Consider the following 17,222-nt stretch of genomic DNA (forward strand, 5'->3'; position numbering starts at 1 on the left):
TCACACGTCCGTCCACATCAAACCCACCAACAAGCAACAGTACTTCCATTATGACAGCTGCCACCCATTCCACATCAAACGGTCCCTTCCCTACAGCCTAGGTCTTCGTGGCAAACGAATCTGCTCCAGTCCGGAATCCCTGAATCATTACACCAACAACCTGAAAACAGCTTTCGCATCCCGCAACTACCCTCCCGACCTGGTACAGAAGCAAATAACCAGAGCCACTTCCTCGTCCCCTCAAACCCAGAATCCCCCACAGAAGAACCACAAAAGTGCCCCACTTGTGACAGGATACTTTCCGGGACTGGACCAGACTCTGAATGTGGCTCTCCAGCAGGGATACGACTTCCTCAAATCCTGCCCTGAAATGAGATCCATCCTTCATGAAATCCTCCCCACTCCGCCAAGAGTGTCTTTCCGCCGTCCACCTAACCTTCGTAACCTGTTAGTTCATCCCTATGAAATAACCAAACCACCTTCCCTACCCTCTGGCTCCTATCCTTGTAACCGCCCCCGATGCAAAACCTGTCCCATGCACCCTCCCACCACCACCTACTCCAGTCCTGTAACCCGGAAGGTGTACACGATCAAAGGCAGAGCCACGTGTGAAAGCACCCACGTGATTTACCAACTGACCTGCCTACACTGTGACGCATTCTATGTGGGAATGACCAGCAACAAACTGTCCATTCGCATGAATGGACACAGGCAGACAGTGTTTGTTGGTAATGAGGATCACCCTGTGGCTAAACATGCCTTGGTGCACGGCCAGCACATCTTGGCACAGTGTTACACCATCCGGGTTATCTGGATACTTCCCACCAACACCAACCTATCCGAACTCCGGAGATGGGAACTTGCCCTTCAGTATATCCTCTCTTCTCGTCATCCGCCAGGCCTCAATCTCCGCTAATTTCAAGTTGCCGCCACTCATACCTCACCTGTCTTTCAACAACTTCTTTGCCTCTACACTTCTGCCTCGACTGACATCTCTGCCCAAACTCTTTGTCTTTAAATATGTCTGCTTGTGTCTGTATGTGTGGATGGATATGTGCGTGTGTGCGAGTGTATACCTGTCCTTTTTTCACCCTAAGGTAAGTCTTTCCGCTCCCGGGATTGGAATGACTCCTTACCCTCTCCTTTAAAACCCACTTCCTTTCGTCTTCCCCTCTCCTTCCCTCTTTCCTGATGAGGCAACAATTTGTTGCGAAAGCTTGAATTTTGTGTGTATGTTTGTGTTTGTTTGTGTGTCTATCGACCTGCCAGCGTTTTTGTTCGGTAAGTCACCTCATCTTTGTTTTTATATAGGACTACATTGTATGATAGAGATGAAAAAGAAACTGTGATTAAATTCTTTCTGTGTTAGATTCCTGAACCTGCCGATCTTTGAGAGAGAGAGAGAGAGAGAGAGAGAGAGAGAGAGAGAGAGAGAGAGAGAGAGGGGGGGGGGGGATGGGATTTAATTGTATCTCCCCATGCAGCTGTAGCATTTTGGCATGTCGTACATTGGTCAGATCATCAGTAGCTTGGAGGACTCGTATGTAGGACAAAAATCAGCAGCTGTAAAAGGCAGATTTTTTTTCCAACTACAACCAATTCCTCCATTTTACAACAGCATAAATGAATGCAGCTCTTTTTCCCCAAATTTGCTGCTTCAGAGTATTAGTGTCATAATGAAGTCTTTTAAGAATTAGGGGCACAGACAGATTAATAAATACAAAGGAAAGCAGGAATATTCAATTTGCTCGAGGCTACCAAATGAAAGAAGAAAGGGGGGTAGGGAGGAGAAAACAAGATCACGTAAGAAAGAAATAAACTGCTGATTGTTTGCATCATTCCTAGACTCAAAACCCTAAGCAAAAGAAACAGTGATGATAGCATTGATTTAAAATGATGTCAGAAAAGACGGCAGCTAATTCTAGGTGATGCTCCATAAAGCCATGGTCTCACGTTGTCAAACCCCTGCAGGATTGTTTGAGGGACAATGATTTGACATTGATTGTTAAGTCAGAAAGGCAATGCATCTTTGACTGAAGAAACAATCAAAAATATATTCTTTTAATGGAATATTTACATTGCAGTGTACTGATCTGAGAAACATACTGAAAAGAAACATGACTATGTTGAGAAATTTTCATTTTGTATTTTCTTATATTTGTAATCACAGTACATGAAAAAAGTGACACTCGACATTTGAGTTAACTGAAAGATGAAAGATTAGGGTTTCATGCCCTGCCGATCCTTGTCCCCAAACGGGGACAGCCCGCAAACAGAATTCTACCAACCAGCTTGGACTGAAAACATAACACACAAGAATCGTGCCCGTGAGTGTAGATGACACTCGGAATATCACGCAACACGGATACCCGAGGATGGTGTCTGTCAGAGCACATTGCAGATGAAGCACGAAGGCAGAGGGAACAAATTACAGACCTGCTCCATCTGACGGTCAGTCTCAAGTAGCACTTTGTAAAAGCAACAACTAATGTCACCGAAATATGCGAGGAAGACAATGATGTCCGACTGTGCAAAGGACAACTCAGGAATTTCAGCAAACTTCTGGAAAAACCTGAAGAATTAAATTGACAGAAACCTGTTCTGGATTGGTAACTTACAAAATAAAACATTTTCAATCTCTGGACAAGTCACACACAAGAAAGATAATAGGCCTTTAAAAAAGAGGATACCATACAGTGTAAAGCTGAAACATGTAAATTGGTCTGGCCAATATGCTCTACACCTGAGCAAAAATGTCAATGAAGTGGTGCACCTTTTAGGAACTGTTAAAAAAGTGTCATTTTACATCAATGAACACAGCAATGACAACCTGATCCTAGGAGAAAAGAGCTGATACACACTATTTATTTAAGAATGAACACTTCACCTCAACTTTTCACAGCACGGGACCATCAAAAATTGAAACAATAGAGCAACACAGAGGACACTACCACACAGCTGGGGGAGGGCACAGAGAGAGAGAGAGAGAGAGAGAGTTTAATGACCTACTTACTCACTTTTTACTGGCAACAAGATAAGAGTGCAGGTGGTGTCATATCAAAATTGTAGAGAACATGCACGAGAAAAAGTTTTTAACAATAGCAAATTAACGTACTTGCTAGTGCTTATTTTTTGTTTTAAATATCTCTCTCAAACTGATCAGGTATTGGAAAAAGAAAGATAAATATTTTGAATTAAGACTTAAAACAGGATGGAAACGGGTACCATATTGGCCTGAATATAAGATACACCATTTCTACAAAAAATCTCCCATAAAAACTGGGACTTTTATGAATCATAGAAACCTCAACTGTAGTGCTTTTTCTTAAGTTTGAAATGAAACAAAAATATCACTACAGTTTGTAAATCAATTGTTGTGTATGAGGTAGCAATGCAAACATTCTCTTTGTTGCTATCCCATTTAGGTAGTGACTACAGAGGGATCCAGAGAAGTGTAGACATTTTCTGATTGTTATTACCTTTGGAACAAAGTGTTATATGGCTGCAATTTTGAGTGGTAGCATAAACCACTGTTTTCCCAACAGATCTTGTCGTGTGGGTTTCCAGCAGATGACAATGCAGCACTGAATGAAATACAACTATTGTTTGAGCAATGCAAGGATGTACTGAAACAACAATTTATTGTATTTGGTATAAATTTTAAGCAGACAATACTGTTTAAAATGTGCACAAGGAAAGGTCCTCCGAACAAGAACATCAACCTCCAGGTTCCAGCACTGCTGTATTGCAACATTTTTCTAGATCATCTCAAAAATCTATGAAGCAGGATCTATGGGGAAGTGGGGTAAGCTGATCAAGTGCATGATAAATTCTGAAGACTGCAAAGTGGAAAGTGTACATTCCAAGATTATTTCACACTATGAATGAGGACAACCCGAATCGAAGGATGGAGCACTACGAGTGGTCTGAAGGCATGCTTCACGAAGATGATGGTTTGCAGGGAAGGTTATCTGGCCTAATGAGGCACAATTCAACCTGAATGGTAATGTAAACTGTCATAGCTGCATGTATTGGGCTGCTGAAAATCCTCATGTTCACATGGACAAACATGTTACTTCACATGGTGTTAATGTGTGGTGCAGTCCGTCATAGTATTGTTTCTCTGACCCATTCTTCTTTGAAGGTACATAACTGGTGAGGTGTATCATATGCTGCAAACATTGATTTTATTAGCCATCCAAGAGGTGTTTGGAAACAAAAGATTTTTACCTACAAGACTGTACTCCGCCTCACCACCACAGAGATATCAGATTCTACTTAGATGAAAATCTACGTGGGTGACGGATAAGTCGAAGAGGAGCTGTCAAGTGCCCACCAAGGTCACGGGACCTTACAATTCTCGACTTCTACCAATGGGGGACCTCGACAAACAAAGTTTACCAACAGAACCCAGCTACACTGAATGAGATATGAGAAACCATCAAGACATTCTGTGCAGCTACCACACTGGCAACACTGACAGCTGTACTTCAGTCAACAATTCAGCAACATTGATGTTGCTTGGCTGCTAACAGGTGTCACTTTGAACACACAAAATGATCTTCCTCCCATGCAAGAATTTTGACACTATGCCATTTTGTTCCATCAATATTGACTATCAAAGAGAGTCTACATTTTTCTGGACCCCTCCGTATTACCATTCTCACAGTTTCACTATTTTAGACAATGGGACAGGCACAGTTTTTCTCTAACTAAAGAATATAATTTATTCTTCACCAATGAAGCACAACATTGAGAGAAAATTTTGGAATTCCGTACAGTTACGTTGCAAATTTCAAACTCACAGTTATTCATCTAACAGATGTGCTTTTTAAAGGTACGGTTCAAGAAATGCTGCACATGCAATGCCCGGGATTGTAGCGACGGCACTGTACTTTGGGAGGAGAGTGACAAAAATACTGACAGTGACAAAACAATGAATGTTAGTGAAGTTAAGAGTGTCTTACATGAAAACTGCAACTGAAAGCTTTGTTTTGGTGTGTAATTTATCTACAGTGTACTACAAAAAAAAGTGGTTAAGGGTAAATCACATTTTGAAAAGCTTTTGTAAATGGGCAACTTGACAAATTATTTTTAATTAAGTTTCTCTCTTTTTCGAAATTAAAGGTGCAACTTATATTCAGGCCAATTCGATGTGTGTATAATTTATGATAACTACGAACAGACTTTGAAATTTGCCTACGTCACACCAGGTATACTTAACTTATTTCACTGACCCACACAGATGCTCATGTCCGGTGGAAGTCTCCTCTAGTTCCCCCACTTTTGGTCAGAAGCATTATTTCAGATATCACAATGTCATGACTCACAGCTTTGCACATATCGTACACTGTTAAGGCAGACACCGATACAGCAGTGAGAGCTTCCATCTCCACGCCTGTCTGCCCTCTACACTTTGCTGTGCCAGTTATAATCACACAGTTGAGAGCAGAGTCCAGTTCAATGTCCACAGCCACAGAGGAGAAAGATATATTATGACACAGAGGGATAAAACTGGACGTCTGCTTGGACCCCACAATTCCCGCCAGGCGAGCAACGCTAAGTACGTCACCTTTCTTCAGGCCATTTTCTCGTACGAGTTTCATCAGTTCGGGTCCCACAAAAACCTTTGCTCATGCTGTAGCAGTCCGTTCTGTCACCAGCTTCGAACCCATGTCGACCATTTTCGCCCTGCCGGTCCGGTCAACATGAGTCAGACTTCCAGACTGTGCTCCCAAACTGCAGAAACGGCAAGAGAAGACAGAGGGCTGTGCTCTGTGTGTTTGTCTTGTTAGGAGTCCTGCATTGCACATAATGCTTGGGGTACAGGGAAGCAAAAGAAACTGTTTTCTAGATTCAGTCACTACACTCAAATTATGTGACAACAACTGAGACATCTGTGTTTCCAACACAAACAGGGGCGAAATGTTGGTGTCTGAGAAGAAGTACTTTTGAAAATCTTGTTTCTGAAGGTTTAACAACTTCCAACTCTGTGCCTTCATGACATCACTACAGCCATCAAGTTCAGTGCCACCTGGAACAAAAATACAAGCTGTAACAAAGAACTCTTCATAATCTGAAAATAGGTTAACTACAAAAGAATTTTTAAGCATTTGTGTTGAAACACCCCCGATTAATTCCTTTACTGGATTTTGGGTAATTTACCGAAGCCACCAAACAGTTAATTATTATGATATATGACCGTGTGCTTAATGGATGAAAGGCTATTGGTTGTTCTGCGAATGCGGCTGTTCTGAGACAGAATAGCTAATGATTGAAAGTTTGTCTATTATTAAGTATCACAAAGGTTGCGATGTACAACTGATATATATTTCCTACTAACACACAAATTCTGAGGCAGTTGTTACCTTTGCCTTACACGTCTAATTGCGGTTATCTCTTTTTACTGATTGCTGATTTTCAGTACTTTGTCACACGCAATGCTGATGGTTAACATTCACAACAATCCTCACTGCAATCCATGGTTGTTGCTGGCCGACGCGGTTGACGTGAAACACGTAATTCGGCACTTGTCACTTTCTGTTTCTTATCACTCGCGAATCGGCATTAGTGAGAGTCAACCCCACGACGATCAGGGGGACGTGCTCACTCGTCATACTCCAGTGAATTTTACCGTTTACAACTCACTCGACCACCATTCTTGCCCGTCTTTCCCACTCTACTTCTCACTCGACACTCTACCATACTACTGCGCACTCAGCACTAGTCTCACTGCCTACTGCAGCGCTCGACAATCGACTCCTGTCCGCTATCGACCTGGGCATCAGATACTAGCATCTATGTTTGTGGGATCACGGATCCCTTACAGTGTTCAAGACAAGTTCTTTGAACCTTAATGATCTGTGATGATTCTTTTCTTTCCTAAGCTAAGGTCGAAAATCTGTTTTGTCTGCAGAAGTGTGCAATATGAATATTACATAAAGTTGATAGGAACATCTCACATAAATCTCCTCAGTGGCTGTAGATTTCACAATCTTGCAGGAGTGGATACAAGTGGAGGTCATAGCAATGATGATAACTACCAAACACTTCCCAAACAACATACTATACTGGGGTGCCCTTAAGAAGGCAGCAGTGTGGTGCATTCTGTGCAGAAAGAGATGGGGAATGTTTTATGGTGCTGTCTGTGTGTTCTCTCTCTCTCTCTCTCTCTCTCTCTCTCTCTCTCTCTTTCTCTCTGTCCCACAACTCACATTTCAGCCACTTCCAACCCTCGTATCTGGCACAGGCCACTGTGTCTGCTTCTGACTCTGCCTAGTAGAATTTATGCGGTCGGAAAGCTATCGCTGTTGCTTTCTAATGTAATACTTGTCATGTTTCCTTTATGCCAGCCATTGTGAACACTAATGGCTAAGTAACCTCACCATACCTAAATGCCTTGTATCGTACACGCACTGCAAAATGCACACTACAGACAGATGTGGCAGAATGACACGATGTCTTTATATTTTTTACTTCACCAATTTCCAAATGCACACATAACTTTTGGAGAAGGAGGTAGCGTGGAAACAGAAGTGTGTCAAAAATGCCAAGTTCTTCCAGCAATGACAAGCTACATGTAATAAAGGACACTTTTCAGTTGCTCGTGCTAGGGTCTGCCCACAAGGACATGCTTTTGGTCTGATTGACAACATTCCAGCTGGGTAAAGCTGCACACCACTGGGTTGAACATACCAGCTGTCAACAACAGATCCGATACAACAACAACAGAAAGAATGACTTCCCGAACACAGTTGGAAATCACTGATAGAAACAGCATTCCCCTCATTCACATGTGTTTGCAGACCTCTGTTCAGTCATAATGTTTATTGAAATAATGATGGTGAGCACACACTTTGACAGAGTTCAACTTGGTTGTTACGTGATTGTTCAGCTTTTTCCTTCTTTCCTCCTCCCTTTTCTCTTCCCAAAATCTTTTCATTCTTTGACTGTGTTCTTGTTTCCTTTGATATGTACATATTTTCTCTGTTTTCTTCCTTTCCTTTACTTCAAGTTTTATGTTCATAATTTTGTTTCTGAATTTGTCTCTTTCATTCATCATTTCCATTCTGATTCCTGCTTGTTTGTAGCCTTCTTCTATTTCTTGAAACCAACTGGTTTTTTTGATTAAGGCATTTACTACATCCTAAATCCCTTTGTGAATCTGTCGCTATTCATTGTGTGTATGTGTCCACAGAATGTTAGTCGGTGTTTTCTGATTGTGACTGAGTCTGCCTCTGTGTTCATATAATTCTCTGGTTGATCTCTTCATTCATATACCATCTCTGTGCACTGCTCCTAAAAATTTTCTGAGGATTTTGCATTGTATTCTTTCTGCTTTGTGGTGCCTGGTCCTCAGATTGTGGTCATTTCTGATGCGAAGAGTGCTTCTGATACTATAACTGTATTGTAGTGCATGTGTTTGCCTTGTACTGAAATGTTTCTTTTATTATAGTGTGTCCATGTCAGTTTGTACACTTTCTGAAGTTCTTTTGTTTGTTCTATGTTTTCTTCCTTCTTTGATCCACCTATTTGTATTGTTACTATTATATTGAATAATTTAATATATTTTTGTGTGTTTATTATTGTTATTAAAATTGTAGATGTCTGTCGTATGCTAACAGCGAGGTTGCTAGCGAGTTGCATTTTTGAGGGAAGCTGGGCGAGGGAGGGTGGAAACAATAACAAATCGTCACTCCCCCCGTAGCAAGACTGCAGCACAAGAGGCAGGAGTGCCATCTGTTCCCTTCGACGTTTCTGTCTTGCTTTGCCACCTATCAGTAAGTGATGAACCAGCTAAATCTGGACTTTGCTGCCACAAATCAAGAAGCAATGGCTCGGAGACAGCATGAGCTCATTGTCCAACTGACGGGTGGAAGCAACACAACAGCAACAGCAACACCAACACCAGTCACACCACCAGTGAATATACTAGAGAGGCCCTCAATATCACCGCAGTAGTCCTCGAGCTGGAAGTGTGAGCTCCGTGGAACAAAGATGGACCTTGGAAGCTGGTGGGTCCAAAATGCAATCAGCAGCAACATACACGAACAACTGAGCCTACTGACTCACACGGCAAATGCAGCGTGCTTTTACCAACACCAGTTCCGAGCATCGGTAATATGAGGGACCATACAAACAATTCTGCAGCACCTCAACTACACAACACTACCCCAGCCGCTACGCAGAACACTACACCGACTGGCTTCCCACTGGTCAAAGTACACAATTACACTTGCCTTGGCAAGCTAAACAATACATTTGTAGAATCCCACGAACGCTGACTGCAAATTTGTATGTCCGTCTGGTTATTTGACCTGTTGTGCTGCCATTCGCAAACAGCATTCCTGGAGGTGTTTTCCTACAGGATAACACTTGCTCACATACTGCTGTTGTAAGCCAACATGCTATAGTGTGTCAACATATTGCCTTGGCTTGCTCGATAACCAGCTCTACCTCCAATCGAGCACATATTGGACATCATCTGATGACAGCTTCAACGCATCCACAAACATCATTAACTGTCCTTATATTGGCCAACAAAGTGCAACAGGCATGGAACTCCATTCCACAAACTGACACATGACACGTGTACTACAGCGTACCAGAATTTACATTTACATTTGCTGTGGCTTATCTCACACTTACATTGATCCCTGATCCTGCAACATTAATCACTTTACATATGTTGTCTCAACAAATATATTCCTGGTATTTCATTACTCTACATTAATTATTTTTTGGTGTTGCAAATTTTTCCGTCAGTGTACCTGGCCTTTCTTTAACCATCCCTGGTGCAATGCAGAATTTTCTTCCCAGTAGCGAGAAAATGCTGTTATTCCAATTTTGAAATCAGATAAATTGCCTCTTCAAACGGACAGCTGTCGTCCAGATTGTTTACTCAGTGTCCTGCAAGTTACTTGAACATATGGTTAGTCGAAGGCTGTATTGTGTCCTTGAATCCCCGGGTCTTTTGGCTTCGATCCAGTGTGCTTTTCGCCAAGGGCGCTCTACTGAAGATAATTTAGTCCACTTGAAGTGTGTTATCTGAACAGCTTTTGCTCAGCATCAGTTCCTTGTTGCAGTTTTCATTGATCTGCATATATATCTTATGATACCACATGGTGCCATAACGTCCTTGCCACCTTAAAGGAGTGGGGCCTCCATGGTCCACTCATGATTTTTATCCAGAACTTTCTTCCATGTCACACTTTTTGGGTACAGGTTGGTGCCTCCTGTAGCATCCCCCCCTGCAGGAGACGGGGCTTGCACAAGGTTCTGTTTTGAGTGCCGCTCTCTTTTATGTGGCTATCAATGATCTGGTGGCAGCTGCATGACATATGGTGTCCCCATCTTTTTTGTTCATCCGCGACGGCTATTGCTGGAGGCAGAATGCAGGGAGCAATACACTAAGCACAATCCTGCGCTTTCACTCATAGCATCCATTTTTTGGCTGCCATGACCTACGTTATGCATTTCTGCCATTGTGTTTTTTAGGACCGGTCTTTTATGCCTAGTTGACATGGCTTCCCCGTCTTTGTCAACTAAAGCAGACATGTAGGTCGCACCTGAATGCTCTTCTATGCCTCAGCGGAGTGGTCCACTCTACTTTGATATGGCTGTATGCAGCATTGGTGCAGTCACACCTAGATTACAGGAATCTCTCATATGACTTTTTATCAGCTACGACATTACGCCTGGATTCAATACACTATTGTGGGGTAAGACTGGTAACAGGTGCCTTTGGACTAGGCAGCAGTTCCACTATTGTGGGTTCTGCACCATCAAAAATTGATGGCAGCTGCTCGCCCATAGTACCCTAACTGTCATCTCCTCTTTCCAGATACGAGATTTACCTCCGAAAACGGCAACACAGGTCTGGGGTTACGATCACCAAGTTTGAGCCTTGGTCCAGCACACAGTTTTAATCTGCCAGGAAGTTTCATATCAGTGCACGCTATGCTGCAGAGTGAAAGTCTCATTCTAGAAAACTCTTTAACTGTAATTCTCTTTACATATTGGCTATTTTCTTCTTATATGGGGGACATGGTCTCATCTGAGAAGTGAAAGCAAGCCTGTAAAAGAAAGGGGGGTGGGGGTAGTTCTCAATTCTTGAGCAGTGACACTTTTTTTTTTTTTTTTTTTTTAAAAAAAAAAGAAAGATCCTTTGTAATTTGGGTGAGTTTATGTTCAATCCTTGCACCCAATTTACTCTTTCATCTACCTACTTTTTTTCTCGTCTAGCAGAACGATATTTATGACCGTTGCTTGATACCTGTTTGTATCACTTACACTGCTGGTATTTATGAATTCTTTAGCATTTGACTCCGGAAAGACCATTTTTCTTTGTAGTGAGGTCTTGCCAACAGCAAATTTTCTGGATGGAAAGTTGCCAATCTGCTCATATACTTTGAAATTTAAAAGTAAATCTAGCAATGCTAGAATGTATACAAAATACTGATATACCCATTATCAAGTTGTTGTTTAAAGATTCGTGACTTTTAAAACTTACGTAGATTATCTTTTTCATGATAGAACTTTACATAAGAAGTTATTAAGAACATTGTGAATATCACATGATGAACAATTGAATGACTAAAGCAGTGTTATCAACCCTCATTCATTGACACATGTAATAAATTCATCGAGGCAGTGAAGTCCAGAGCTGTTGTAAAAATTTCTGAAATTAAAAGTATATATTACCTAATGAAGGTAGTATTTTGGGGTGAAAGAGCACAATAACTATTATTTTTGGAATGTAATAATTCACTATGGCTTCATTTTAATTCTAATAAGTTTCACACTGTAATGAAACATTGTCTAAATGCCTCTCTCTCTCTCTCTCTCTCTCTCTCTCTCTCTCTCATTTGTTATAACTTACCGCTGTTATTTTGTATTTGTATTGCAGTCATTACATTAAAATTGGCTATATTGATTCTGCAATTTATACTATTATGTTATTGCTAAGAATTGATTTAAAGAATAAACGTATATATTTATTTGTAAGATTTTGTAAATTTATACCACTGGAACTCTTTCAAAATATTTGATTGCGTAATACTGCCAATAAATACAATGACTTTCTTTCTTCTGTTTATGATTGTAATAGATGTTGGACACGTTGATTCCAAGTATGTTATACAGAAACGCAGTGATTTTTTACAAAAGGCAAAACTATGTGTTCGAAGAATTGTGGAGAGGAGGGTACGTGATGTATTTTAAGTAGGTTATAAAGAGTGACTATAACAACAAAAACAATATATTATTGATAAAATTATTCAATTGAATAGATAAAAAATCTACTCACCAAGTGGCAGCAGAACATACACATAAAAGACTGTTATGATTGGCAAGCTTTCGGAGCCAGTGGCTCCTCCAGACAGAAGCATTGAAGGGGAAGAAAGAAGGGTAAAGGAAAAGGCCTGGAGAGTTCCAGGAAAAGGTGTAGATTTTGGGAAAGTCACCCAGAACTGCGGATCAGGCGAAAAATAGAAATGACACATGTCATATACCAGCTATTATGTAAACACTGTTCAGCTTTCTACATCTGCATGACTACCACCAAATTATTAGTTACGATAAATGGGCATAGGCATAGTGTATATACTGGAAACTCACAATATCCTGTTGCAGGGCATGCTCTACAACATGGCATACGTGACCTCGACACTTGTTTCACCACACATGCCACCTGGATTCTTCCGCCATACACCAGTTTCTCAGAACTCCGCAGGTGGGAACTAGCACTACAACGTGTCCTTGGTTCTCACCACCCACCTCGCTTTAATTTACGTTAATTTCTGCTGTCTCAGCCTTTCTTCACTGTAATTACTCTTTGCTTCACTCCGTTTTAGCTTTCTACATCTTTCATTGTCTTTCCCGTCTATTTTCACTACCCCCTCCCGCAGCTGTTGTATACAATACGCTTAGCTTCTCACTCTTATTAACTCATGTACAGTTTTAGTAGTAATCTCTGTCTTGCATATTACCCTGTCTTCCACCTTTAAGCTCTCAGGTTTCCGAATCTTGCCCGATGCAGTCCCCAACAATTAGTCTTTCCTTCTCATCCTGTACGGTAAGTCACCCATGACCCACGGTTCTGGGTAACTTTCCCAAAATCTACCCCTTTTCTTAGACCTCTCCAGTCCTTTTCCTTCACCCTTCTTGCTTCCCCTGCAACCCTTTAGCCTGAAGAAGGAGTCACTGGCTCCAAACGCTTGCCTATCACAACAGTCTTTTATGTGTGTGTTCTGCCACTGCTTGGCGAGTAGATTTTTTATCTATCCAATTAAATAATTTTATAAAGAGTCTCTGTGTGTCATGTTTTTATTGGTATACAACTTGTTATAAACAAAACTTATTTTTACCATTTAATATGTTTCCAGATATTTACCAGTGGGAAAGATGAAATTGGGTTGATTGTACTTGGTTCTGACAAGACACAGACTCTACTTGATTACCCAAATGCGAGTGTGGAATTTCCTCTTGCACTGCCTACATGGCAGATGATATCCTTTGTGGAGAAATCTTTACATGAAAGAGAAATAAAAACAGATTGGATAGATGGTGTTGTTGTTGGCATGCAAGTCTTGAAAGATGAGCTAGAGTAAGTATTTAAAGCTGTCTGTTTCATGACATTCCTGGAACATGTTCCAGAATGTGTGTTACACAAATCACAGCGACATAGTTGTGACTTTATAAATTTGAATCAATATGTTTTTGTAATGAAAAGGAAACAGAAGGCACAATACCTGCAGAAATAGGAAATTTTTTTGTGTGATTTTACTGTATGAATGTTTTTTACAGTTTTTCAGCTCAATAATTAAGGAGGTATTGATACAAGGCTTTGCCAAAAATCAATTTGTCACCTACAATTCCAGCCCTGTCACTGGCATTCTCTATCCCCACAACATGACTGGGCCACCATGAAAGCAGCCACATCATTGTCAAATTCACTGAAACTACTGCATAGCAATTTACTTGAGTATGGCTGCTGTTGTGGTCTTCAGTTTGGTTTAAGCACTGCGTCAATACCTTCTCTTCATAGCACTCGGAGGTCGCGATCTGCGACTGTTTTTACAAATGGCAAGAGAACTTTTCCTCTAGTTGCTTGTTTTTCAGTGAAAGATGCAAATATTTTAGAATGTAGTGCCTTATGTATATCTGTTAGAATAGCCACAAGGTCTGAAAGTTATTTTCAAATGATTGAGCTCTTCTACAGAGTATTGAAATTCACAGATTCTTCCAACCTGGTCCACCAATGTCTTACATACTCCTCTTCCTCCATGGATTGTTTCCAGCATTTGGAGATGAAACATTAGGCACCAAAACGTGCCTTATAACCAAAATCTAATGAACATATAATTAAATTAACCAAAGATGTAATGTTGCACTCTCAGGTAAGACTGATCTTGAATGCAAAGCCTAAGTGGAAATTAAATGTACGCTGCAACATTCATCACACTTTTTGTTATTGAAATTATTCACAGTGCCATAGGGAGAACTGAGTTTATGTGTTTTGTAGAGTCAGATACACGCTGTGGCGCAGGGTGCTGTCCGTTATTCTCCTGACTATGATGTGCAGGAATGGTAGTCTTCCTTCTTCTTTGGTCTCCATAGTGAATTTGATTTTGTGGCGTGTGGAGTTCAGATGTACAAAGAAGTCAAGAAGTTTGTCTCTTCCATGAGGCCAGATGACAAGTGTGTTATCCACATAACAGAAGAAGAAGAAGAAGAAGAAGAAGAAGAAGGATTTCCATTTGGATGACATCAGGGCCTCTTCCTCAAAGTGCACCGTAAATATATCCACAATCTCTGGTCAGAGTGGGCTGCCTATTGTGACTCCATCTGTTTGCGGGAGGGGGGTGTGCCACGAGTCAGTGAAGTGGGAAAGCTGACCAAGTAATATGTGTGACGTGTCATACCTCGACCGATATTGAGAACAGAATAAAAAATTCAGAGGCATTACTTTTCAGCACTCCCATGCATATTCTGTATGCAAGATAAGCTTATGGAGCAGGTTTCTCATTCAGAAATTCTATTTCGGTGTTGATTGTTTACACGAAGACCGTGTTAAGCACAATGGAAGAAGGAGAAATGTTTATCAGCATTCCAGATTTGGCAGTGGCAGGCTCATGGTCTGCTGAGACTCTGGTTTATTGTTTCACTATATTGCTGCTTGCATTGCTCAGAATCTCATTTTGTGCGAACATAGAATTGGTAGGTTCAGGAGGGCCATGCTAAATGCCTTGCAGGGCCTCAGTAGTGCCACCCAACTAGAACCTGAGAGGGCAGACAAGTGTTTGCTCATGCGTACGTGATCCTGCAGTGAAGTTGTGTACATTTAGTCAGGAAGTGGGCTTGTATACAGTGAGACAAGTATCCACACAGACAATGTGATGGCATCTGGAGCAGCACAGACTGTCAACCCCTTAATGCAGCTCTAGAGAGAGGTGAACTGACAGCGGTGCAACTAACAACAATGCCAGACACAGGAATGGCACTGTGTCATTGTACCAGATGAGTCTCGGTTCTGTAACATCGTCACAATTGATGTACTTGTGTGTGGAGGCTCTGATGCCAACAGACCTGGCCAGATTGTACCTGTCATTCCCATGCGGGTCCAGCATGTGATGTGATGGTATGGGGTGCAACTGGATACATGTCACAACCTGTGGTTCACATAGCCAGTAATTTGGACAGCAGCCACTGCATTTGTGTTTTGTTAAGGCCTATCGCTGTGCCGTATTTTCAAGGGCTCCATGATGTTATCTTTTAACAAGATAATGCAAGACTACACATCACCTGAGCTGTACTGAGCTACCTCGATACAGAGAGTGTTCCACTGTTGCCATATCCAGCATTTTCTTCAAATCTGTCACCTGTGGAGAACATCTGTTCACAGGATGCCAAGAGATGGGTATGCCACCAGTCGCCAGCCACCAGTCGCCAACCACTACAGTTGATGAACTCTGACATATGACATACAGTTGAGTAGCATGAATTAATGTACCCATGGCTGTAATCCAACCTCGATTTGATATCCAGTGTGATGAGAGCTGTTCTGCTGTTCCAGTTTCAATACTGAAATTCATATATTATTTTTATGCTATCCTTACCAGATTGGACTGTGGTGTCATACAGCATAAAATACCTTACAACATGTTGAATCAGTGATGAGAAGTGTAGAACAGCCAGCAGGGGAAAGATGTTGGCAATGAGACAGCTTTTATGTAGAACAGCAGTACAGTGTTTTACAGTGCATAATGCTTCCTCAGATTGAGAACAAAATGTGCGGTTTGCTGTCATCCATTTTCACAAACATAGCCTTGAAAAATAATGTTGACATTACTGTGCATTTCACTCTGAGGCATATTGCACTCTGAGAATGTTCATCGAATTCAGTTACTTTGTATTATATTTCAGTAACAGTGACATAATAGCAAATTGGACTGTATGAGTTTTTATGGATTTTTTTTCCAGAGACACACTACCATTTCTTCAGATTTATTTAATTTGGGTATAAATCCTTTCCAGCATATATGCTGTACACAAAATGTTGAACATAAAATATAGCTATCTGCTGATTTAACATCTTGCTGAGTATACCAGTACAATGTTTTGTTGTAACAAATAGTTCAATGTATTTTACACACTTATAAACTTATTTATACAGTTATAGTAATTTATACCATTACATTAATGTTGTACCTTAATGTTCTGGAAGACGATATTATAAGGAACCTCATACTTTTCCTGGATGATAGAGTTGTCTATAATGAATTATTGCCTGAAAAAGATCTGTACAAATTTGAGTCAGATCATAACATTTCAAATTGGTCCAAAGATGGGCAACTGAGTTTAAGTTTTCAGAAATGTAAATTGGAGCACATCACAAAACAAATAAAAGACAGAATTGTATGACTACATTATCAAATAATCACAGTTTTAATTGGTCAACTCATACAAATATCTGGATGAAATGAAATGGTGACATAGACTCACTTGTAGGCAAAGCAGAATGCAGACTTCAATTCGTTGGTAAGATACTGGAAAATGCAATCAGTCAATAGAGGACATTGCTTACAGAATACTTGTGTGGCCCATTCTAGAATATTGCTTAAGTATGACCCATAACAAATAAGGCTAATGGCAGACATTGAATGTATACAAAATAGTGTAGCATGATTGATCATAGATTTATTTGATGCATGGGAGAGCAC

At 40.9% G+C, this 17,222-nt stretch overlaps 1 protein-coding gene across 1 annotated transcript in view; it reads left to right on the top strand.

Moving 5' to 3' along the window:
- The first annotated feature begins 12,075 nt into the window (after window positions 1–12,075).
- LOC124554885 (molybdenum cofactor biosynthesis protein 1-like) overlaps window positions 12,076–17,222 on the top strand; it is a 67,147-nt gene continuing 62,000 nt past the window's right edge. The window contains exons 1-3 of the mRNA XM_047128559.1: window positions 12,076–12,204; window positions 13,386–13,606; window positions 14,380–14,399. Of these exons, the coding sequence (XP_046984515.1) occupies window positions 12,076–12,204; window positions 13,386–13,606; window positions 14,380–14,399 (370 nt within the window). The remainder of the gene's footprint in view (window positions 12,205–13,385; window positions 13,607–14,379; window positions 14,400–17,222) is intronic.

This window comes from Schistocerca americana, chromosome X (genome assembly GCF_021461395.2).
Source record: "Schistocerca americana isolate TAMUIC-IGC-003095 chromosome X, iqSchAmer2.1, whole genome shotgun sequence".
NCBI lineage: Eukaryota > Metazoa > Arthropoda > Insecta > Orthoptera > Acrididae > Schistocerca > Schistocerca americana.